The sequence below is a fragment of the Chrysoperla carnea genome, chromosome 4 (assembly GCF_905475395.1).
Source record: "Chrysoperla carnea chromosome 4, inChrCarn1.1, whole genome shotgun sequence".
NCBI lineage: Eukaryota > Metazoa > Arthropoda > Insecta > Neuroptera > Chrysopidae > Chrysoperla > Chrysoperla carnea.
Window position 1 is genome coordinate 32,458,644 of NC_058340.1, and position 26,207 is coordinate 32,484,850.

At 29.0% G+C, this 26,207-nt stretch overlaps 1 protein-coding gene across 1 annotated transcript in view; it reads left to right on the top strand.

Moving 5' to 3' along the window:
- Positions 1 to 26,207, top strand: part of LOC123298378 — a 77,919-nt gene that overhangs the window by 47,882 nt on the left and 3,830 nt on the right. The window contains exons 2-5 of the mRNA XM_044880367.1: positions 10,352 to 10,400; positions 10,467 to 10,601; positions 18,901 to 18,914; positions 19,335 to 19,500. Coding sequence (XP_044736302.1) covers positions 10,352 to 10,400; positions 10,467 to 10,601; positions 18,901 to 18,914; positions 19,335 to 19,500 — 364 coding nt within the window. The remainder of the gene's footprint in view (positions 1 to 10,351; positions 10,401 to 10,466; positions 10,602 to 18,900; positions 18,915 to 19,334; positions 19,501 to 26,207) is intronic.

Genomic DNA, 26,207 nt, shown 5'->3' on the forward strand with positions numbered 1-26,207 from the left:
TGAGGCGACACGAAATGAGCATCCTTTGTCTCTTGTACTGTCTCGATTCACTGTCGTTTTTATAGTTAAAGTATTTTATCATGTTGTCTCGTTTTAACAGTTGAAGATTTCCTTCGTTATGAGATTCCTTGAAATTTTTAGTCCATTTTTAAAATAAAAGCAAATTCAAATTGAATCATTATGACCCCAAAAATCACAAAAATGATGTTTGTACGACGATCAATTATGTAATTTACAATATATCCCCTAAAATTGATTCGAGAATTGTTCTTCCTATACAGGATTTTGAGCAATAAAGCAAAAACTATTAAATTAATCATAAATGGGCTGAATTTTTCTATTTTTTGTGTCAAAATTTCCTTGTATAAAGTTTTATAGAAATCTGGTGAACATTTTTATTTTTATCGATTGCTACAAAAAGGTGTATTTAAAGAAATGCTTAAAATTGAGATAATTTTGCCCTAAATTTAAATTTGTTGTTATTTATTTGAAGTTAATTTAACTAAAATTCAATAATAATTCATTTTATAAAATGAAAATTATTTTAAGTTCCAATTATTTTTGACAATCGATTGGATAGTACGCTTTTCTAGAAAATCGTAGTCTGTGAGTTCAATTCTCGTTCGAGTGTAATTTCTTTATATCTAGCACTGATGCCCAAAAATTTTAAAAGTTTTATGTTTTTCCTGCTAACGTTTATTTGGCTAAATTTGTATTATTTACATGGTTTCCGTCTAAAAATAAAATATCTTAAGTAAGTTTTCTATGTAAAAATGGCGAGATATTAGAGAATCAACCTGTATTTACCTTAATTTTGAATTACAATAAACAGTTAAACATGTTTTATTTATTAACAACACTTAAAAAAAATATACTATCAACGTAAATAAAAAAAATAAATTATAAACCGTCAATTGACAAGGGGAAATATATTATCAGAGGTGATAAATGATTACCTCCCTGTTTTACAACTGTTGGAATTGACATCTTCATTAATGTGTATAAATATTTCATTATATGATAAATAAACTTTTGATAAAAAAAAAAGTTCCTCTTTATTTATATTAATTGACAGTAAATCAACGTGATTTGGTTTTTTATGTATCTCTTAATTTATTCATTACGTGCAGAACCGAATTTAGTCCTTACCGCTGGTAAGTACTGTTCATAAAATTGTATCGTTGTGTGCGTAGTCATGATAGGGACAATAAAATCAATGCCAACGCTTCCAGTGAAAATTTTTATCGATAAAGGAGGATGTTATGACTAATTTGTAGTTCTTTACATGTTACTGTAATAGAAAATGTCAAATTAAAATTATTGAAAAACACTAATTAATTAAACTTAATGCATTAAAAATTGTGAAAATAAGAAATCAAATTGCACAAATATTATTTTTCAAATGTAAATTATCATAATTAATTAAAGTAGTGTATCGTTACCATGGAAACGCCTTCAATAAAACTCACACACGGTGCGAATATTGTCATTATATTACTATACCATGTTAATATGAGTTTTAACACAATGACTACATTAATTATATTGTACTTTTTAAATAATAATGTTATTTATTTAAATATATAGGCAATATTACGGCATAAATGATGAAATCATTGTATGAAAACTTATATTAATAACATATGTAAGATATGGAGCAATGCAAGTCACTTATTTCGGTTTTGCACGTTATGAATACGTGTTTTATCATTTTATTGAAATATTTTATCATTATTTTTATTCATTAAACAAAATTGAACATGTTTTTATTTCAATGTATTTTAATTTTTTCTAGAATACTTCAGAAACCGGTTGTTTTTCAGGTATAGGGTATAAAGGTTGTTTCATATTTGCAAATTAAGAAAAGTAAATATGTATTTTCAATTTTTCAAATAAACTAGTTTTTATAAACATGCAATGGCGGCTTTAGAGCTGAGCGGAACGGCAGGTTTCCAAGAAAATTTTCTCTTTTCTTTCTAGGGTGCGCGAGGGCCGATCTAAATCGATATCTATCTAAAGAAAGATTGTACTCTATTAATTCGTATTAATTCGCGCATTAGCTAAACCAATAACTCCAAATAAAATTTGAAAATTTCTGAAATTTCTTGTTTAACATAAAAAATAATCAGAATAAAGAATAACCAATGCGTTTTGTTCTATACTGCAAGAAAAGTTAACGATCAATTTTAAATCTGATATTGATGGAGATTTGATGCGCGATGAAGTTTTATGTCTGCAACACTATCTCGAAGACAGTCAGGCAACACCTATCGAAACATTAAAATTTATCAAAAAGCACAATCTTCAAGAGTTATTTCTCAGTATCTGGATATCATTGCGTATTCTGTTAACAATAATAGTGACTGTTGCAAGTGGTGAACGCAGTTATTTTAAACTTAAATTGATAAAAACGTTTATTTGCGGTCTACAATGTCTCAAATATGGTTAACTAGTTTGGCCGCGTTGTCCATTTAAAATTTCAGAATGTTTGCTGACATAAAAGCTAGATAAATAAAAGTTTAATTTTGTTTCTAAAAGTTTGATGACGTGACTGACAGACAATATAGATTGGTAGATTGTTTAAAGAATGAAAGGGTAAAATATGTTATTATTAATGATAATAAATAATACTCGTATATGTTTGTAGTTTTCTATTAATTCAATAAAAATATGGTACAATTAAAATATAATCAAATAAGTATATCTGAAAAAGCGCCAAATGCATGTTATATTATTTCGACTACCAAGTAGTCATTATCAGTATGAATAAGCTAATCGTAATTACTCTTATTGTGTAAGTTACTCGTTGTTAATTTGATGACAGACTGCATCGTACAAATCTAGGAAATTATGGCAAAAATCGAAATGTATTTATTTAATTATATATTTTTACAAATTCTTGTTAAAAAATCGTAGAAAAATTTGTATAAATCTTTATACAAACAATTTTTCTTGATTGGAATAAAAAAAAAAAAACAAATTTTCTCAATGAATTTAATTTAAAAGAAAATAACATTTGATTAGTTGCGTAAACTCACGAATATAAATTAAAAACTTTAGATAAATAATTTAATAACATCGCATAGAATTTTGTTTTTTACGTTATACTATAGGTGCGCGTGTTTTATGTCTACAATACACAAGAAAAGGTGATTAAAATTGAAAATTACTTTCATCATAAAGTTTGTTTTCAAAATAATAATTCAATTTATATATACATAAACACGTTTCATAAAGTTATATAGGTGTATTTATATGTATATATAACTTTTGACTTTATTTATAAACAATTTTTCATTCTACAATGACTTATAAAGCCAATTATTTCACAACGGTTAGATATTTTTAAAGGATATTAAAAATATTGTCTCAAGATCGTGTTTTATAACTTTTTCATTCTAAAATTTTTATAGATGCGAACTGCTTTTAATAAACTTAAGGGCATTCCTAGGTAAGGACCAAAGAAATTTCGTTTTCTTAAAAAAATCTTTAAATCGTGTACATGCATTCGCATTAATGCCCTTAAATTAAAGATAAATTTTTTAATATCCCTTTCGGTATTAAATTTAAAAATTTGAACTGTTAAAGTTTGCGTTGAGCTGTTAAAAGGCTAATTTTCTTAAGAATAATTTTGTTATTCATGGGTAAAAATAACTATCCTTTTTTTGGATTCGTCCTCAATGAGTATTTATAGTCTACAGTACCGAGCGAAGTATGTTTTAGATAGTAACACTCTTACGAAACTTTGTGTGTGGCTTCATTTCCGTGTAACTTACAACGTTTACATTTACGAAAACTTTGGAAATTGGGGCGTTTTTGTATTGAAAAAATATGAAAAACCATTTGCTTTTTTCTTGAATGCAAGATAAATGAATATAATAAGAGAGAATAATAGTGGCTATAAAAATATTGCGACGTTTACGTGACCTTCACTCCCAACATGTCGGAAAAACGAGGGTATGAAAATTTATCACCAACCGGCTAATTTTTACTCAATTGTTAATTGTTAAAGAGCGATTACGTGTGAAATATTTAACCAAAAAACCAACTCCTGTTGTTTATACATCATGATTAAGATTTGGGCAGAATTGTAATTCTTATGATCAATTTCACTTTTCGAATTCAGTACGAATAATACAACATCCTACGCCAAATATTTGTACAACGAAAAGAAACACAACTAATTGCCAGATTAATCATCTAAAAGCCCGCGTATTTGATTTGAAGTTTTTCATAAGAATCCAAGTTAAATTCTATTTTTCTAGGAAAAGGTACAAACAAATCTTTGATGGCCTTTGATCTTGGTTGTTTTATAGTTATATAGTTGTATTATTGAAAAAATAATTTTTCTCTGCTATTCTTTACATGAATAAACTTTTATTAAAGAAAAAAAAAAAAAAAAAAAAAAAAAAACATGTATATTTCCTATCATTCTCTTTTCTCACAAGACAAGTTTTTTACCCGACTGGGCAAAGCAAAGGGGTTATGATGAGTTTATCAGTATATGTATACACGTATGTAGTATATGCATGTATGTATGTATGCATTTTTGTTTCTTTGCGGCACTCAAAAGATCAGATGCGTGAGCCTATCTTAATCCTTGCGAGTGTCATTAAAGACATGGCAGAAATGAAAATTCAATATGGCAACAACCAGAAACACAAACTGTGCTAAGTGGGGTATCATTGAGTAGGATTAAATAGACAAATCGATTCATGTAAGAATAATTAGAATTTGCTTGCATGCTTGGACGAACCATGTTAAGTGGTTTATCATTGGATAGGTATTTGAAAATGATAACTAGAAAAAGTAAAAAAGAAATTAAAAAAATCAAAAAAATCCGACTTCGAAAACAAGCTGAGCTTTTAAATAAAAACTGAAAAGAAAAAAACAGGTCCAGTAGTTTATATAGCGTCTTTAACAGTGAGGACCCATTATTGGAAAGATTGAAGTCGGTCTAGATGTTAATGGATTCCGACGTTTTTTTTAACGCAGTCGGGTTTCTTAATTTTTTTAAATGAATTTTTTTATTTGCTTACTAAAGAGCAAACGTTTTATTAAAAATGTTTTAATGGATGCAAATATACAACATGGATACTTACATATTTGAAGTCCTTTGATGGAGTGTATATGTCCGCGTTCCTGGAATTGAATATTATTGCATTGAAAAACATTTATTCTTGGTAGTATATTGAATTTCTTACAATTCTTGAAACATTTGCAAAAAATGAATAGATTTTATTAAATAATAACATGGATTTTATTAAATAATAACATGGATTTTATTAAATAATAACATGGATTTTATTAAATAATATATATATAGTTTTTAGAACCATGCAATACCACATTGTATTAAACAAATTTTTATTAGATATTGAAATTCGATTGGAAAAAATAACCACTTTCATCTTCCAAAATCATTTTATTTTACCTGTTCATTTGTGTTTTTTTTTCATGCATTACGTAAACTACTTAATTGATTTTGATGAAATTGAATTTTTTTAAAAGCTTTTTAAAATCACATTTCCCTATATTATTAAACATTCTTTCATACTTTTATGATCTTATATTTACACTGACGTCAAATCTCTACGGCAGCATTTTTGTACATAGTGTGATAATAAGGGTCGTGTTAAGGGGAAATGTAAAATGATAGAACTAGAAGAACTTTAGATACTATGTGGCGATAGATAGATATTTGATTGAGGATTAAGGATATTATATTTTGTTGATATTTGTTAGAGTTGCTCAGCGAACCGAGTGGAGCGTATTAATTATTAAGTATTAAGATACATGGAAAGCATTATATAACGAATAACTCGCATTCATTTTTCGGTGTTGTATAGTGTTTTTGGTACTTGTCTATGTTTGTTGCTGTATGGTGTTCGCCTTCGTGCCTGGCCACATTATGCTTATATATTATAAATGTGAAAGTAAGGATGTTTGTTTGTTTGTGTGTTTGTTACGCTTGTATGCAAAAAACTACCAAATGGATTTCAATGACACTCTATAATAACATAGCTCATACATCAGAATAACACATGAGCTATAATTTATAAAGATAAAAAAGTTGAAAACTGTACTTATATATCACCTGTATAAAATAATCCCTACCATTATTTCGAGTGAAATAATTATGAAAAGGGAATAAATGAGGTGAAGGCTATAACGCGTTGGTCTTTATCAATATTTACTTTTAAACTCTGCGAAGCGGGCGGGTATCAAGCTAGTAATAAATAAAATTGACAAAAAGACAAGATGAAAAGGCTAATAAAAAAGAATAAAGAATAAAAAAAAGTCGTATAGTCAAAATATTCTTTTTAAATAATCATTATATAATAGAAAATAAAAAATTGTTGATGCTGCAATAAAACAAAAGTATATTGTCTTTGTTTTTTTGCTACTCGACTTCCAAAAAATTATTATTAATGATGAGTAATCATTAAGTTGGATGGAGATGAAAAGTTTATTACGAGAAATACTTATCATAATGAAAATATATGTATTTTTACTTTATTCTTCTTGATAGAATTCTATAGAAAAAAATGAATATAATGCTATAATGCTTTTATCAAATCACATTTCTTTCAATTTTAGACTGAAGTAAGCACAAATTTATTTTATTGGATATAATTTTTTTTTGATCAGATGGAGTTAAATACTGTGGTAACTGCTTTTTTAATTATTTTACTGCACGTCTATTCAAAGATATTCTAAGAAAATGAACCATTGTAGCATAAAATAACTATAAACGTAACATTAAAAAACTTCCCTTCGTTTCTTCTTAAGAATTTAAAAGATAACTAAACCCTGTAATTTAGGGCATGTTTTTAATTCTCCTTGTTTTTCAAAAACAAGATTCGATTTTTCCCTTATTTATACGAGTATACGAAAATTTTGTTTTTGATAATAAAATGTCTTGAAGACAATCAAAAACTTGTATTAGCTCACTATAAAAAAAATAATAGACTACAAGCTCAAGCTGTAATTTTTTGAGTGAAATCACCCACCAGGAATCATGCTGAAAAAGATGCTCCTATAGCTAAAAGTAAATTTAGGCACCATGGCGTCAGTTTTGCGAGGTACAGGTGAGTACAGGTGAGAATAGAGTCTCACCCATCACCAAATATGTACGGTGTTGTTGGATACAAAGTCTTTTTAAGTATTCGAAGCAAATTACATAAATTCCGTTCGAAAAAATAAACACGCAGGGCTTTGAAAATTGACGGGAGATTAAAAAAAATTTTTAACTTCCGGTACCGAAGTTATCAGATTTATTTCTGCCCGGCATTTATGTAACTCGCTTTGAATACCTATGCAGAGTGAGTATCCAGTAATGACGTACATATTTGGTAGTGCAGACACCAAGAGGTGTGACATTTATATTCACACCGACACTCACCGGTACCACGCAAAATATGGTGCTTAAACTTACTTTTACATGTAGGAGCATCTTCAACCCACCAGAAAAGTCATTTCACCCAAAAAATTTCAGCATGGGCTTGTGATCTATTACTGGATTGAAATAATCGCCTTTACTTGAAATAAGTAAAAATTTCTTGAGTCAATAATCAAAATACTTAATTCAAGAAAATAAGTATTTTACTACTTAAAAATTAAAGTATAGCAAGTAAAAATTTACTTGAAACCATCTAAATAATATATTTTCTTGCAACTAAGTAGTACTTTTTTTAAATGAGTGTAAGGCTATTGGATATTAAAATGAACTTTCAAAATATTAATTAAAAAATTCAGTAGTTGTGGTTTTAATATACAAACTATTAAAAGAAACGGTTATTAAAGGTCACTGGTTCAAAAAATATTTGAAAAAAAACCATGTTAACCACTATGTTTACATTTTTGTCTTACATCAATCCTGGGAATAAAATAAAAGAATCACAAAAGAAATAAGACAAAGAGAAATAAATTGAAAAACACTCAAACCACCCACAATGAGTTTTTTATTTTCAATTTGCATATTTTTCTTACCACTTAGTATAAAGAAAAAATGTGAATGAAATTTGATTAAGGATGTACAATTGCTAAAATTCATTTAAAATGTACCAACTTCATGTTAAACAACTAATACTAATATAAATATTATCGAAGATAATAAATGAGAACTCTAGGATATATCGAAATAAATTTCGATTTTTGCCCCAATTCCCTAGATCTGTTTTTTGTATTTTTAAAATACGTATTTTCGACTACCAAGTAGTCATCATCAGTAAGAATTAGTTAGTGATTAAAACTGATCTAGGAAATTGGGGAAAAAATCGAAATTTATTACTAATAATAATCCCGTTTCTGATTTTTTGCACCATTGACCTTTGAGTTTACTCCATAAGAATCGATTTTCATAAAAGGCATCCGGGATGAAAAAAATATGAGGAGTAAAATCGAATTACGTCTGTTGTTTGAAACTGAAAATAACCTGACGGACATAGCACACCGTTTAGTTTCTACAATCTGTTAGTAAATTACATACTACAAGCTTTCTCGATTTGCTTTTATATGGGATGATAAAATTAAGATTATTTGTTTTTGATTGGAAATGAAAACAAAACGGTAAGAGATACAAATATGAAAATGTATCTGTTTCATCCCAGGCATTGCCGTTTTTTAAGCTAAACAAATGCACATGCCTCTTTAGGGTAAGCTAACATATTCATGCGTTTATTCATTTAAAAAAAAATTAGCAGTTTGGAGTGCTCAATTGTTATAAAAGTAGCTGAAATGATTACTAAATTTTAATGATTTAAAAAAACAAGTGAAAACAAACAATTGACTGAGTTAATTGTTGAAATACCATGCACAGACAGTGTTGATTATTCTGTCACATTACACATACATACATATCACACATACATAACTGATATTTCCATATAATACATACTATACAATTTACGCCTAATTTGAGACCTCACGGGTAAACAGTGATGTTCACGAAAAAATGTTTCAAACAAAAGTTGTTTATTTTTTTATAAGAAACATTTTTTACATTTAAACTTTTGTTCTATCTCTAACGGCTTACAAGATGGGTCCTACGGATCCAAGACCCAATTGACCTATGTTGCTCATTTACGTCCTCACTCGAACTTACTTTTTACGTCCTGAGTACGCTGTAAATTTTTCAGTTTGATATCTTTTTTCTTTTTTGAGTTATCGTGCCCCCAGACGGACGGTCGGGCGGACAACCGAAAATGGACTAATTAGGTGATTTTATGAACACCTATACCAAAATTTTGTGCGTAGCATCGATATTTTTAAGCATTACAAACTTGGGACTAAACCTAGTATACCTTGCATATTACATATATGCATGGTATAATGATTATTTTTATTGCTGATTTATTTATTTGTATATTATGATTAATGTTTAAAACATGCTTAAAAGTATTCTTTCAACCCAAAACTCTGCATCTTTACGCAAGTTTCTTGTTTTAATGACTGATGCACTAGAGAATAAATGATGGAAGCGCAAGTAAGGTATGTAGTATATTCACTCTTAATATGTATTACACATTTATCTGCGTTTCCACCATATTTATCAAAATGAATGGTTTGAAAGACAAACAATGGGGGATGATGAATAAATTTGTTTTTATCACTTAAGGTGAAGAATTCTCACTGCACGGACAAAAAAGTGAAATATATTTTTGAAAATTTTTAGAAGTACGCAAAATATAAACGTTTAAAACTCCTAATTAAATAAAGAGGAAGATATTTGAAAAGTGTTGAGTATCGCCTTAAATTTCTGTTTTGCAAGAAAGAGACGAGCAATAATCTTCGAATGCTCATAACTTCTTCGTTTTTAAACAATTTTATTTTAACTTTCAAATTTTGTTATAATATCAAGTCTAATTTTACATTTTTATGGAGAATGTGGCAAATTTGATACCAGTCATCAACCCAACTGGATCTTACCTATATTTGAAATTTAAAATAGCTTTATTGTTACCTAGCAAAGGCATTCATTTAGATGAAATCGTTTCGAAATCGAAATAGAATAATTAAAAAGAAATTATATTAATATTTTATACCATTTTGTTTTTATTTCAATCAAAAAATTCTTATTTGGCAAAATTATTTATATTTTTTGATTACTTGTTTGCATACAATTTTTTTAACCTTTTAAAAACTAATGATTATCATTTTTTTGTTCGTTATAATGATGCAAGTGGCCTTATATATAACCTGAATGTTTTTCAACCATTATCCTACTCCTACGTCCTTAATATACAGAAAAAATCAGATTAATATTAAAAATATATTGTACTTTAAAATATTTTTTCTTCAATTTTTTTCTCTTCTTTTTACATATGCTTGCTTGCTGCTCATCGTACAGCCAATGTTAGCGGAAATCCGACGTGGTACAGCTGTACAAAGTGGTAGCGGTGGAGGTACTGGTAGTGGTGGGGGTGGGAGTGCGTTTGATTGTGATGGTACTACATCAACATCAGAAGATATTGAATATTACAGATTGCGCAGTTTCTCAATAACAGCAAATGGTATATTTAATTTAGGAGATTCGTTACGCAGTCGACGATCACGTTCAAATAATTCTGTCACATCGACGGGGACATCGGGCAGTGGTGGTAGCTGTCGAGATCGAAATTTAAGGTGAGCTAAATGTTATGAAGCGAAATAGTTCTGATTCCGATGACCGGATTCAAGAAATTAAATACGTGTGAAAAATGTTATTGCCATTAAAAGAGACTTAATAAAATAAGACTTATGGTAGGTTTCTGATTCATATCTAGCGAAAAACCTTGGTTTTTAAATCAATGCTCATCGACTTTATCGAGGAAAAACTTTTGTCACAGAAGTTGTTTTAGTTGTTACCTATTTTATAAAGAGAAGATCAGTCTGATATAAATTTTCCTCTATATCTCGAACCTCCAAACGACAGGCATTATTTTAAAAGACAATCAAAAGAATTCTATCTTTTTTGAGAATATTGAATTAACTTTTCTTTACTTGTTCGTTTTAAATTTTAAATCACGAAAAAATTGAATAAAAGAAAAGACAATAAAAGGAACAAGTATAGGATTACTGATATTTTATCGAAAGTTGCTGTTTTCACCGCGAAAATTGAAATAAAAATATTGTTTTAGTATAAGGACTTCAGGACTCAGATTGCATATAGTTTTAAAATAATGACAATTTCTCAAAAGAGCTGGCAAAATTTTAATTTTTAATTTTTGTAAACACAGACTGAGGAAGTTTTAGAAAAAAAATTATTGTGAATATTTTCAAAACGACGGTCTAAGCTCAGGTGCTTAGGTTGAGGTTACTTGAGTTACCACCTCAACCGGTGGTAACACGAGCCCGACCAACTAACCATAACGCAATGAGTTGATTTTAGTAAATAGGTGTTGAGTTTGGACTACTTGAAGTGGTTTTTTGTAATCCGTTTACAATCTGACGAAAATATTACATTGACATATAGGTAGTATACAATAATGCCGTCCTCCGTGTCTGTGTATTTATCGGCTAACTCCTTCTGGACCATATAACGGATTTTGAAACGATTTACACCATCATATAAATCATTTTTTCTGGAAGTAGTCTATATTAATTACAAAATGTGGAAAGCCACCCGGTCACTGAATGAATGATGAATACAACAATCATCTTAATCAGGGAGTAGGTGGTCTACTTGCTAAGGGATCATGTTCAGCACAATGTGATTAAAATAAGTACATAAAATGTAGAACATAGTCTTGATTGTATTTAGTCGCAGAAACGAAATACTAAAAACGATTAAAGTTCGAAAAATTGGAACAGTAGGTCGGATTTGAATGCGGTTTTCGGCATTCAATTTGTTAGAACGTCAGAAAATTTTGTGAATTGATTTTTAAGAAATTAAAAATATAAAATTTGCATAAATAATAGGAACTTTATAATTGCATTAACCGTAAATATATAAATTCTCAATTTTATTAATAGTAATGAAAATGATTCCAAACTTGTTACCCGGGGGTTTTTGGGGTCGCTGATCATGAATATCGTGACAGAATCGGGCACTAGTGCCCGGGGTACCCAGTGTACCCGAGGTACCTTGGAGATAAATTCTGTCTCGATATTCGTTTTCAGCGACCCTAAAAACTTCCGAGTAACAAGTTTGGAATCATTTTCATTACTATTAACCGAATTTAGAATATTTACGGTCAATAAAAATAAGATTATAAAATGCATATTATTTATGCAAATTGCATATTTTTAAGTGTAATTGTATATTTTAATTTCTTATAAATCAATTTTAGTCACAAAACTTCCTGACGCTCTAACCAATCGAATACCGAAAACTGCATTCAAATCCGACTAACTGTTAAAATTTTTCGAACTTCATTGCTTCGTTTCTGCGACTAATTTTAGATAGAGCATTATGAAATTGAACACTTGAAATTTAATACTTAATGTTACACACTGAAAACAGCATCTTATGCTACATACTTATTTTATCTTATTTATACTTTTGTTCTATCTCTAACGGTTTTCAAGATGGGTCCTACGAACCCAAGACCTTGACCTGTGTTGCTCATTTAAACTCGATCTCACTTTTTACGTCCTGTGCACGCTATAAAAATTTCAGCTTGATATTTCTTTTCGTTAATGAGTTATCATGTTTATAGACAGACAGACAGACAGAAGGTAAGCAGAAGAAAAACCGGAAATGGGCTAATTAGATGGGTTTATGAACACCTATACCAAAATTTGGTTGGTAGCATCAATATTTTTTTGAGTTACAAAATTGGGATTAAATCTAGTAGTATAACTTGATATATTTCATATATACATGGTATAAAAACTTGGGTCTAAACTTGGTATACCTTAATATATATTTCATAAATTCTTGGTATAAATAAATGGCAAATGTTGACGGTAACAATCTGTATATATTATTAACTGCATCCAAACTATGTAACAACGTTTTGTAATTAATGGAAGACGAAATAATTTGAAAAACAAAAATCTCCACACCTATTTATAGTAATTAAACTAATTCAAGCACAAATAAATTTAGTGTAAAATTAATCCATTCATCGTTTCGTATCGTTTATGTTCTCCATGTGAAACATTTATTATAATTCTCTGCTTGCATTTATTAAATTCGCTAGCTTTATATAATAAAGTTGATTCAGAAATATCAATTTAAAAAGCGTACCTTTCATTTTTATTAAAACTATATATATTTGTTTTCAGTCTTGAACTTTGACCATTAAGTTACATAGACTGATCTTCAAACGATTTTAAGCGTGCCAATATCTGAGGTAATTGCTTGGGTCAAATCCATCATGGCGGCGGTGTAGAAATATCAAAACAATGTTTTGTTGTCATACTTGTCATTGGAAATTTGTAAGAAAAATGTAAAGTGATACGTGATAAATATTTTTTTTAAGCCAAAAAGCGAAAAAGTTCAGTGAAATCACGATGTTTTATGTAAAACATTTTGTGAAATGTAAATTTGACATTCAATGTCTGTTTTTTTTAAAAATGTCCCTAGCAATCACCTCAGATGTTGGCTCACTTCTCACTGTACGGAAATATAGGCTATGCTCAGTCTATGTACTTAATGGTCTAAGGTCTTTAATTTCTTTTACTTTGGCATCAATGAATTCAAAACATACATTTTTCAAAACTCTTTAACACTATCCGCTTCGTGTAAACATTTTTTTTTAAATAACGGTCTTCAGATCAAAAGTTGTTACTACTCACGGGTAACAACTATTTCCTCTGCGAAAATTTTCATAGCCAAAGAACTCTTTTAGGGGACATGCAAAATTTTTAATTGCACAAAGTTGGCGAACATTAATTAAAGACGATCAACTAAATTTTTTTATTCAATTATTTTCTTATTTAATGCCGTTTTCGTTGTCCCCTAAAAGAGTTTTCTGCAATGAAAATTTTCTAGTATAATTAAATAATGGATATTTTTGAATTAACTATAAATAAATTAACTATCAAGATGTATATTTAATCGTTTGCAAGAAGTGGGTAATGTTTTGAGGTGATAATGGTAATATTAGAATATGGAATGATGATTGATTACCACAAATTTGATACATGAATGAATAATTATTTTACTTAATACTGATAAATGATAATAGCTGGTAACATTGTATAAAATAGTAGATACATCAGTTTCACAGTCTATTCTATATTATCCTATGTATATAAAGAATGAAAAGGGTGATCAGATAAGAATTTTAAAATTGAAATAGAAACAAAGCGGTATAAGATAACAATATCATTTTAATTTTAAACGTTGTATCATGACATTTTAAAAAGGATTTCATCTAATTAAATACCTCTTATAAGTGTTTAATAACACGGTCATTTTTATTATCAAATAAACCATCGAATTACACCTCCATATCACAAACACTTACCAAAATTATTGTAGAAACATGTGGGCCTTTTAACTTGCCTTTTATGGAACGTACATATTTTTATAAGAAAATATACAGCAAAAGATTAAAAATTCATTGTCCTCCTCTACTCTTTATTCCATCTCAGTTCCATACGAAAAAATTCATGTCTCGCCATTATTTAAGTATGGTTAATTCGTAAATAAATCCTCCCAGCGCGCATGTACTGATATCTTACACCGTTTTGCCTTTATTACAAAATAAAAATGTATAAACCCAATTTGATCACCCAATATTACTCAAATTAATCAAATTGCGATTTTTATAAGTAGGAGAAAATAAAATTTTCTACAAAGAGATTTCCTCTTAGGATTTTAATCTTTTATTGCGATGGTTTTGGGACAACCCATATAAATACAAATGAACCATTTCTCTGATACGAACCTTTGAAACATTCTCATATATTATAAAAATCTTTTAAATAGATTTATAATAATACTGGGAGATTGTATATACCTTGTCTTCTCTTTTCATTGTCATCCTTGTTTTTTCGATATTCAACATTCGATAAATTTCGACTTACCTCAATTAAAACTTTAAAGCTATCGAAATAGATACGCAAATAGACATTTTCGAAATAAATGTGGTGAATCAATTGTAGGGGCTACAGTAATTGTTGTTTGAAGGAATCATAACAATTGATGTGATTTGAGTCAAAATCAGTGTCTCGAGCGAGCTTTTCGTAATAAGTACCGATCCCATAGGCATTAAAATTATATAAACATCCGGTATAAAAGAATTATAACGATCCCAGTATATTATTTTCATTATTAAATAGTTTTCTGACATTAAATACATTCAACCAAATGCATGTTACAGAATAGAAATGGCAACTCTATTCTCGTATACGAACGTATATTTTATTACATTGAGAAAATTAATCGGTATTTCTATAGTTATATTTTCCACAAAAATAGAGACTTATGCACTCGAAGCTCAATGATATGAATTCGTGTTGTAGCTCCTAGAACACTATTTAAGGGGTTTGGAAATGTCTTATTATATTTTTTGTTTACTTTTATTTGAGCACCTTCAACAGCCACTTTTATTTCAAATGAGCTAATATTTGGTATGTAGGGTTGCTTACTAAGCAGAACGATGTTATAAAAGTGACGGTTGATTCCGGCAATTAGGAGGGCAATCCCAGTAAAAAATTCCCTCTTTTCGTTTTTAAAGTTTATGTATGGTAGTCCATCTGCGTTTTCTCTCTTATCTGCGAATAATCTCACCAGTGCCGGCTCTCCAAATCAAGATAGAGCGAGATCGTCTTACGGCGACTTTTTTCCAAAAATTAACCTGTATTTCAATTATCAACACTTAAAATGCGAAATGGTTTTTGCTTTTGGCATTTTGAAGCTCCTTGCTACCTGCATTCTTATATAATCTCTATGAATAAGAAGCATTAAATAAGGAGAAAATATGACCTTAGTAACAGAGCTTTGTTGCTCACGAGTTAAATATATATTTAATATATTAAATATTTTCAACTTTTCACTTTGTCTAACAATGTTTTCAAATTCAATCTGATTCTAATAAGTAACAATTGCTCTATAATTTTCTTTATTAAAAAATATCAGTGAAAATATGTGTTATAGTAGGTACTATATTGAAGTAGTATTTTTTAAATTAAAATCATTGTGGATTTTTATTGAAAGGAATTTTATTAGAAATGCAGATGTAATTATATAAATTTATTGTTTGTTTCATTATATCTTATACATTACAGTTTATTAAACTGCAAGGAAAAATTGTTCATGGCTTTTTAAAAATCAAATTTGTGTCGGATACAAATCCAAAATTATATTGAGTTCAAATTTTCCATGCATACATCATAATATGCTTTTTTCGATGTTTTGAAAGCTTTATCTAGCTCCACTTTAAGTTGAGTTAATGTCAAGAAAGTATCTTTTGGGGCAGTCAGATTCTCCATCACCCTTTTCTGTTTGTTTTAATATATTTCAAAATCACAAAATGAGTACAACCCATTAATAATTTTAATATATGTATTATCAAAGGAACATTTTAATATATTATGGGCTAATAGCTTGTTTTTGAACTAACCAATCAAAAAATAATTTAAACAAAAGAGCACACCCTATTCTGACATCAGATTGGACTTCCGTGTAGCTTTCATAGTTAATATAGATCCTGAAAGATAAGAGATAAAATAAAACCTTAAAGGAAAGTTGATCCTCATAAAAACTAGCATTTTTTATTTAAAATATTTCTTCGAAAATCGTTAGATTTCGGAAGAAATGCGACTTAAAAATATGTCATAATTGCATTTAATCGAAAAAACGCTTAAAGAATATAAGTTATTGTAGGTCAAAGTCTTAGGCATAGGCGTATGTCTTCTATTTCCTTAGACAACTTTTGGACAAAGCATTTTCCTGTAGCTAGCGTGTGTCTTTTCGATGAAATGCTTCAATGATATTTTTTTTCGCACTTCCTCCGAAAGTTAACAATTTTCAAAAAAAAAAAGTTCTTTTTATGAGGATTATTGATATCTCATAAAAAATAATCCAATCAAAAATAAATTATTGATAGTGTTATTATATCTCTTACCTTTTAAGATCTTAATTAACTATTAAAGCAACCCGTGGAACTAGGTCCAGTCTGATGTCAGAACATGATGTCAAACTCTATAACTTTTGTTCAAGCTATTTTTTTATTAGTTACAATACCAAACGGGCTAACCATTATAGATTAAAATTGTCCAACCTGTGTATATAATCCACCTTGATCCACTTTGTATGTCAATACAAAACTGAAAGTCCTTCTAACTTTAATCTAAATATATCGGGCAATCTTAATAATTATGATTAATTCACTTGGTTATTCAACGTTTTTATACCATGTATATATGAAATATACATAGTATATTAAGTTTAGTCCCAAGTTTGTAACGCTTAAAAATAATGATGCTAGGAAAAAAATTTTGTCATAGGTGTTCATAAAATCACCTAATTAGTCCATTTCCGGTTGTCCGTCCGTCCGTCCGTCTGTGGACACGATAACTCAAAAACAAAAAAGATATCGAGCTGAAATTTTTACAGCGTAATCAGGACGTAAAAAGTGAGGTCAAGTTCGTAAATGAGCATTATAGGTCAATTGGGTCTTGGGTCCGTAGGACCCATCTTATAAACTTGTAAAAGATAGAACAAAAGTTTAAATGTAAAAAATGTTCCTTATCAAAAATTAAACAACTTTTGTTTGAAACATTTTTTCGTAAACATCACTGTTTACCCGTGTGGGGGCCAATTAGGCGGAAATTTTATAGTATGCACTATACTTGAATATCAGTTATGTATGTATCACATGTATGTATGTGTTATGTGATAAAGAAATCAACACTGACTATGCATGGTATTTCAACAATTAACTCAGTCAATTGTTTGTTTTCACTTGTTTTGAATGAAATTTTGAACATTTCAGTTTAAACGTATTTAATGAATATTTAATGAATGAACACAACTTTACGATATTAATCTCATTTTATCTAAATGTATATTCTACAAATCAATATTTAATAGCGTACGATATATAAATCCTTTTAATATATATTGTGTACAAAACTTAATCAAATATCATAAAATATGAATGCAATAATTAATTCACTTAAATAATACCATATCTATATTAATTTTTGGTAGAAAATTGTTTTATTCACCTAGAAAATACCAAATAGAAATTACAATTATAGGACAGCATTTATGGGCTCTTAAATTTACCATCTGATCCATGTTTTCTGTAATTTTTCTGATATCTTCAAAATAAAGTCGTCCCACAATTACCATAGGAATTGCTACAGCGATACATAACGAAGAATGGTCGTTCTCTCTTTATATAAAACCGATAAATTCCCATCTAGTCTTTCTAAATATTTTAATTTATCTGTTCACAGTTGACCGAAACCAAAACTGCAGTCTAAGCTCCCAAATGTTCATTTTTTTTGTGTGTAGCGTTCCGTTTTTAGTATGCCTGAGCTTTGAACTGTTATCCTGTCTTTGTTTTTTCATGGTTACCTAAAATTTTACCAAACCTGCAATGGCACAAAATTCGCTGAAATACTAAAAATAAATACTATTTGAACTAAAAATAAATGTTTCACTGAAACTTCAAATTCGATCGAATCTTCGTCGAATAGTATTTCAGCGAATTTTGAGTATCTTGATCTAAGAAGTTTATTAAACTTCTTAAAATGAAAAGATACCGTAATTGGCAATGTGTATAAGTGAACAGGGTCGGATTTACACAAAGTGCCGACGTTGGGTAATGGCAAAAATTGCCGTCCTAAGTTTCCTCAGCTGGTTCTGATACAATAAAATAGATATACAGTTTGAACTGAAAAAAAAATTCCACGTAAATCTGTTTAATCGATGCTATATGAAAGCATGTAGCCAGGAATTACATGCGGCGGGGGTGGACTGAGATTATTGTTACTTGAAATTCATTCAGGAAGTTTCTAGAAATTCGGTGGGAGAGGCTTCATCACCCTCAGCCCCCTGACTACGTGCTATGCTATATGCTTAAGAATTCGTCATTATTTCAGAAAGCGTATGAATCAGAATATGTTTGTGAAATTCAAAAGTATAAAATTTTTTCAACATCTTCTACATTTTTCGTCATGTCTAAGATCAAATTCACATGTACGCAAAAATATTTCTACCTTTCGTTCAATTTACTGCCCCCAAAATTTGCCACGTAGAGCCATGACCCATATGGCCTAATATGTAAATCCAGGACCGCCAATGAATACAATTATTTTACTTAATCCGCATTTAATTGATCTGACCGTTAAAGATCATATTCCTGACCAGCGATCATATTTTATGTATTTTAATTTTATTATACGAATAATTAATATTTTATATTAATTACAGTTCAGCGTCACAGGCAAGCTCAAATGGTGGAGGCTACGAACAAAATGATCAAGATACACAATCATCAACTGTTGCCTCATATAAAGTGGGTATGTTGGGCGCAGCTGGTGTTGGGAAAACAGCATTAAATTATCAATTTACAACATCTGAATATATTTGTGCATATGATGCTTCATTAGGTAAGTACACATAATTATAAACGACAATAACCTTTATCCAATTTAAAATAAATCCTGCAGGCATAACAGAAATATAGGAGACATGTTTGTCCAGACATGGGATTATATATTGTGGTACATTTTTTTTCTATTAATATGCTTCAAATCCAGGTATCTCAGTTGTTAGAGTACCAACTACGGTGCGAGGCCGTCATTTTAAATTTTTGAATATTACTGTTACGTAAAAAATTAATATGATATAAATTATTGAAACTAATATTTCCAACAACCTTTAGCTGAAATATTTGCCTAAATTTGGCATATTTTGATAGTTATAGATTTTCAAAAATAACAATTTGAAAGTGGAAAAGATTTTTATTTTAACTACCAAAAAATACAAATAAAATTGACGATGCTTTTTTACCTTTCAAGGTTTCGTTTTTGGAAACTATGTTACTTTATAAATAATAAAAAGAACCCCGCATGATTTGATAGGAAAATGGCTTACTGTGAAACTTTTTCTAACCGTCCCCAAAATGGTCTTGTTCTGACCAAAAGCTCTCAAAACCACAAAAATTTACATATCGCTTATAACGAATATCGGTTATAACAAGCCCTAATTGTTGGTCCCTCAATGTCTTTATAACTGATTTTGATTATCTATGTATGTATGATTCCATATCTCTTTAAGGGATGTTAGAGACTACTTTATTCCATATTTTCCTTTTTTCCGGGACTCTGACTTCTTCCAGTCCTGGCTTTTAAATTATTCATCCAGCTAATTTTTTTCCTTCCAACCGCTCTTTCTGCTGGAATTTCACCAAATAAAACCACCTTAGTCATTTTATATTTGTTTGATCGAATAATATACCCAAAGTAGCTTAATTGTCTCTTTCTTACGGTCTTGCTTAGTTCTGGTGAATGTCCGATAATTTTAATCACTTTACTGGTTGAGGTATATATCTTCCATAAAATTTTTAGAATCTTTCTATAGCACCACATTTTAAAAGCATCTATTGTTTTTATTATATTTGCTGTCTAGGTCCAAGTTTCACAAGTATAAAGAAAAACTGGCCACACGTAACATTTTAATAACCGCACATGTATATACTTTTGTTTTTTTTCTGTCCGTTAAGAACTTTTTTAGTTTCATAAATGCACTCTTTGCTTGACCTACCCTTGCATTTATTTCGGCACTAGCCCTATTGTTGTTATGAAAGAGTTTCATCTTGTGTTGAAATTCACTAACTTGTTTTAAGTAGACACCATTACACTCTATTTTAATATTTTCTATCTTTTTTTTGCGTATAAATACCATTACTTTAGTTTTTTTATTGTTCCACTCTTCAATATTGCAAAAACCTTGCTAAAGCTAGTGATTTTGACTATACCACCTACTAAAATTTCCTTGGACCAAAACGTCATGCATTCAGACGATTTTATTATTGCAAGAATGCAATAAAATGTACTCCTAACACAGCAATATTATTGTGAACCATCTGGAATTATTTTATATATTAAATATTATGAAGACTGATTATTATAGACTACATCTGTAGACTACTATCTATATTTCCAAGATATAATAGAAATAGAATATATATACGGTTGATATATAATATAATAGTACCTATACCTATATAATAATATACTTAATAATATGAAGACAAAAGATCTTGAATGAATGTTTTATTAATGGAATAAAATAATCAAATTTGTAATAAATTATTGTAAAATATTATTACCTCTTACTGTTATGTTGTATGTTTCTAAGGTTCCAGTTGCGTAGCTACGGGTGTTCACTGGCGATTTAAATTTATTCCATTGAGAAAAATGACATCTTTCTCTCTATAACTACTGTGTTCCATGTATAAAATGATATTGTCAATTATCATCCATCATCTCTTTACTGGGAGCCCTGATTTCTGGTCAAATTTTATAATTGCTCAGTAACTCATAAATTCCCTCGATTTTTTGCGTTGTGTCTCCTACTTTTCTGTTTCTATCGACTGACGATAAAATAGCGCTGAAGAAGATTTTAATATTGAAAATTCAGAAACCGTTTCAGAGAAATTGCCTCACCAACTATTTTCATTTATATCTTGCTTCAAAAATAGTTTAATAAATATCAAAAACACTCGAAACGAAATTTTTTTCTTCTTGTATTAGTTACAGTTTCCTGTCACAATAACAAGTGCAGAAATAAATTGAAATTGATCAAAAATTATTTGAGAAGTACCCGGGGCCAAGAAAGGTTGATCTCTTTGGCCATTATTTCTGTTGAAAATGAAGTAGCCAGAAATCTAGACATGTCTAATCTTTCCAATGTATTTGCGACTATGAAAGTTCGCAGGAAATATTTCAGCAATCTATAACTGTGTATAAATTAAATAAATAAGTTTTAGAGCAAAAAATATTCATCATTTTTTCTTGTTGCAAAATGAATAGGGGAGGAAGTCTACAAATTTAAATTTCCAGTAGTTACGCCACTGTATATGGTTCAAATCATACGGATAAAATATATGGAACCTATCTACAACCATCTACACTTTATTATTAGTAATATAGAATATTATACTTATAGAACATATTACTTTTGAGATTCTAATAAGATTTGCTATGCAAACAATTTATATAAAACTAGCACATACCCGCCCGCTTTGGTGGGCAATTTCTCCTTTTTAAAACAAAGACTATTACGTTATAGCCCTCACCTGATTTATATACTTTTTAGATGAAAATTATCCCATCCACTGAGTTTCATCAAATTCCAAAAATTTTTTTCTCCGATTTACTCGATTTTTTCAAAGGGGACTGTTATTTTGTTTTATTTTCCCGGGCAATTATGTTAAATAATGAATAATTTTGACGCTTTTACTCACAATATGAACTTTTTGACTTGCAATTTTGGGAAGTTTGATTTTCATAGGCAAACTTTCTTTCATTAATACTAGTGACTCCATCATGCCATTATAAAACCCTTCAAAGAAACAGAAGAACGTCACTTCATTAATAGAAAAAATTTATCTTTTTTGAGAACAATAACTTTGAAAATAGTTTTAATTTTTTCCAAGAAAAATCAATCAATTTTCTTTGTATAAAATACCCAACTGTCTATATTCAAGAATATCCCTATTACTGTTTGTCGTTCATAGAAAGCAATGATTGATTTATTATTATCTTTATCTACCATATTGAATTATTGATAGAAAGCTATTATAGCCACCCCGAAAATCAAAATTTTGATTATATCTAAACATTTGAGTGCATCTTCAATGTTTTATCATTCTTTTAAAAAACTTTTCTGTTACTATTAACGAAATAGAAATACTTATCAAAAGCAAAATTGTAGAAAATAAATTTTGTAAACAATTTATATGAAACGTTCATGTTTTAAATAGAAATATTCACCACAAACAAAACTGTATAAAAAACAAGTGAAAATAAATAATTGACTGAGTAAATTGTTGAAATACCATGTATAGACAGTGTTGATTACGCAATCGTTTGTTTTTTACGTCGTATAAGTAAAGAAAGAGTCATGTAAGTAAAGAAAGATACTCTTAGATAGCCACAGTCGTGATATACATATAACCCGGCTATGGTGTCACACACATATAACTGTTATTCCCATATAATACATACTATATAATGTTTGAACCTAATTTGCGCGCTAGCCGGTAAACAGTGAAGTTTACGAAACATGTTTCAAAGTTATTAATATTTTAAAAGGAACCTTTTTTACATTTAAACTTCTGTACTATCTCTTACGGTTAACTAGATGGGTACTACGGACTCAAGACCCAAGTGACCTATGTTGCTCATTTAAAAATTCAACCTCAGTTTTTACGTCCTGAGCACGCAATTTCAGCTTGATATCTCTTTTCGTTTTTGTGCTTACAGATAGAGAGATAGGCGGGCAGATAGACATTCAAGTGGACACCCGGAAACATCTCTACCAAAATTTTGTTCGTAGCATCAATACTTTTAAGCGTTTCAAATTTGGGACTTAACTTAGTATACCTTGATATATTTTATATATACATGGAATAAAAATATAATAAATCTATGTATATAACTTTTTTGCTTATGAACACACAATAACTGGCAAATATACTCGACCCACAATACCCTTGAAAGATTTTAAAGGATTTCTCGCAAAACCTATAGGCCTAGGGCAATAAGTGATTATTAAAATTTTCCAGCTTTTCATTCAAAATTAAGAACATGGCGTGTGTATAACAGACTGAAAAGTATTGGTCTGGCCTGTAAATGATCATGTCCAGCACTGTTTTGTTTTTACTTTGTAATAATAATAAAGCATCCAAAAGTTTATCGCAGAGTACATTTCTCTGTATCGATAAGTTTAATGACTGTAAATATTATACTTCATTACTCATTATTATCAAACTTAAATAGATATTTTGAAAATTATTAAGTTAACGAACTATCTAGTAATAACTATCTATTTTAGACCATAAGCCCATAATGAAACGAATTTCTATCATTATTTTTATTTGCTGTCTTGAAAATTAATAAAGGTAAGTTTGGTAACTAAGAAATTTGACATTTTTATCGTGACCCGACAGTGAAATATTCAGACATCGAATTTATAGATTTTCATGTTTTTTAACGACCAGTTTAGTTTACAATGCGTTTAAAAAAAAGTCACAGTTGAAAATCACTGTTAATCAATTACCAATAGGGCAAACAAAAAGGATAATGAAAATTTCGCTTCATTGTGGGCTCACGGTCTAATTCAGATAAATAAGTTTTCTGTTGTTTTTTGTTTCTATAATATTTTTCATGCTCAATTATATAATTTCTTTAATAAAAACTTATATTAAATTTACTATGCAAAGTCTATTGACTGTTCTGTCTAAATATTGACTCAATAATTGATTGAAATTCGAAGAAGAACATAGGTACTCTGTTTATTTAAACTTTCGAGTTAAAACAAGCAAAAAACTTGGTATCGTTTTGCTTTTATACTTTTTTACCTTTATTACTTAAAATTGCTATCGCAATATACATAGGTTCAGTTCCATTTTACTACTGAGCCAGGACTGAAAGCTTCTGTTGGACTTGCCCAAAATATGCACTTAGTTTAACTTCCAAAATGTCTTTTTTTTTATGTAGCTTCAAAATAAGATTCACGAAATTCGCATCAATTTATCTCGAAAAGATTGATTAATTGCGCTTTTTAAGTATTCTGAGGTATGCAAATTTTAATTTTCCCGACAAATTTTGAATTATCTTCAAGAGCAGCTGTCTGAGTAGTATCCTTATTCAGTGTTCTTAGGCTACCTATGAATTACGTCAGATTTTTGACTTTTTGTAAATAATTCGTAAAAATGTACGCCTATTTTAATATGCCAGAAAGCATATAAAATATAGGTAGACCTCTTACTCACGTGTCCTTCATTTAAATTTATTATCCTACGTTGAAGCAAATTATTACCTTAGGTAAAAGTACAAATGAACTTCAATAAGATAAAAGCCATATATGTTAGCTTTTCTAATAAATACTATAAATTTTTTTCATTTAAAAAAAGGTTTAACGCCACAAACATTAGATAGACGATTAGACACATAAAATTTGGGATCAATTGTAAATTAAAAGTTCATTACCAAACAAACCATACATATACTAACTATTAAGAAAAAACAGAAAAGGGTTTTACTATAAAAATATTTTCATTTATTTTAATGTCATGAAAAACCACTTTATATATAGGTATATTTATTTATATTTTCAATAAAGTCGTGAATAATAAAAGTTGTTTTCTATAGTCCAAGATAAGAAAAACCATAATAAAATGTCTATAGCTACACTAAATATGTTTAAGGAGATTATGTTGGTTTGTTTTTATACCATGTTTGTATGTATGAAATATATATCAAGGTATATTAATTTTAATCCCAAGTTTGTAACGCTTAGAAATATTGATGATACGAACAAAATTTTTATACAGGTATTCATAAAATCACTTAATTACAAAGATAATCGAAAAGAGATATCGAGCTGAAACTTTTATAGCGTGCTTGCTCAGGACGTAAAAAGTGAGTTTGAATTCGTAAAAATAAAAAACTTTTGTGTGAAATATCATTATTTAACCGTGAGTACTCAAAATAGGGAAAAACTTTGGTGTCTTCTCCAAACTATAACAAATAGAGTGTTGAAAAATGTAAGTAGCTTCAACTAAAGAGATTTGTGAAATATTTTTGAAAAATCTAAAAAAAATATATTTTCTAAAAATGCTTCGATATTTTCGAAAAATAGAACAAATGGCGGCCGCCATAAATGTGTCGGTTGTTAAAATTTTTCTAATTCATTAAAAATAATGCAAACACTCATATTCAACATTGTCTATACAGAGTATTTCAACAGTTAACTCAGTCGATTGTTATTTTCACTTGTTTAATCGTTCGATATTAAATTGACGAAAGTTAAAAAAGCAAAATAAAGTTTTCTGTGGCATTTTCTGATTTTTATTTTTTAAGCTCTATATTATCTATCAAGCTCTATCTATATTAACAAATACACGAATCGTGATCGGTTTTTTTGTTTACAATCATGATTAAATGAACGGAATTCATTCCATCTAAATCTTTCCAGTCATCTATGTTTAAAAAACAAACCTGAACATCGAAAAATTTAACTCCTACTTTTCGCAAATAGTGTTAATCGTAAAATTGTTAAAAATATATTTAATTTACTACCTTCA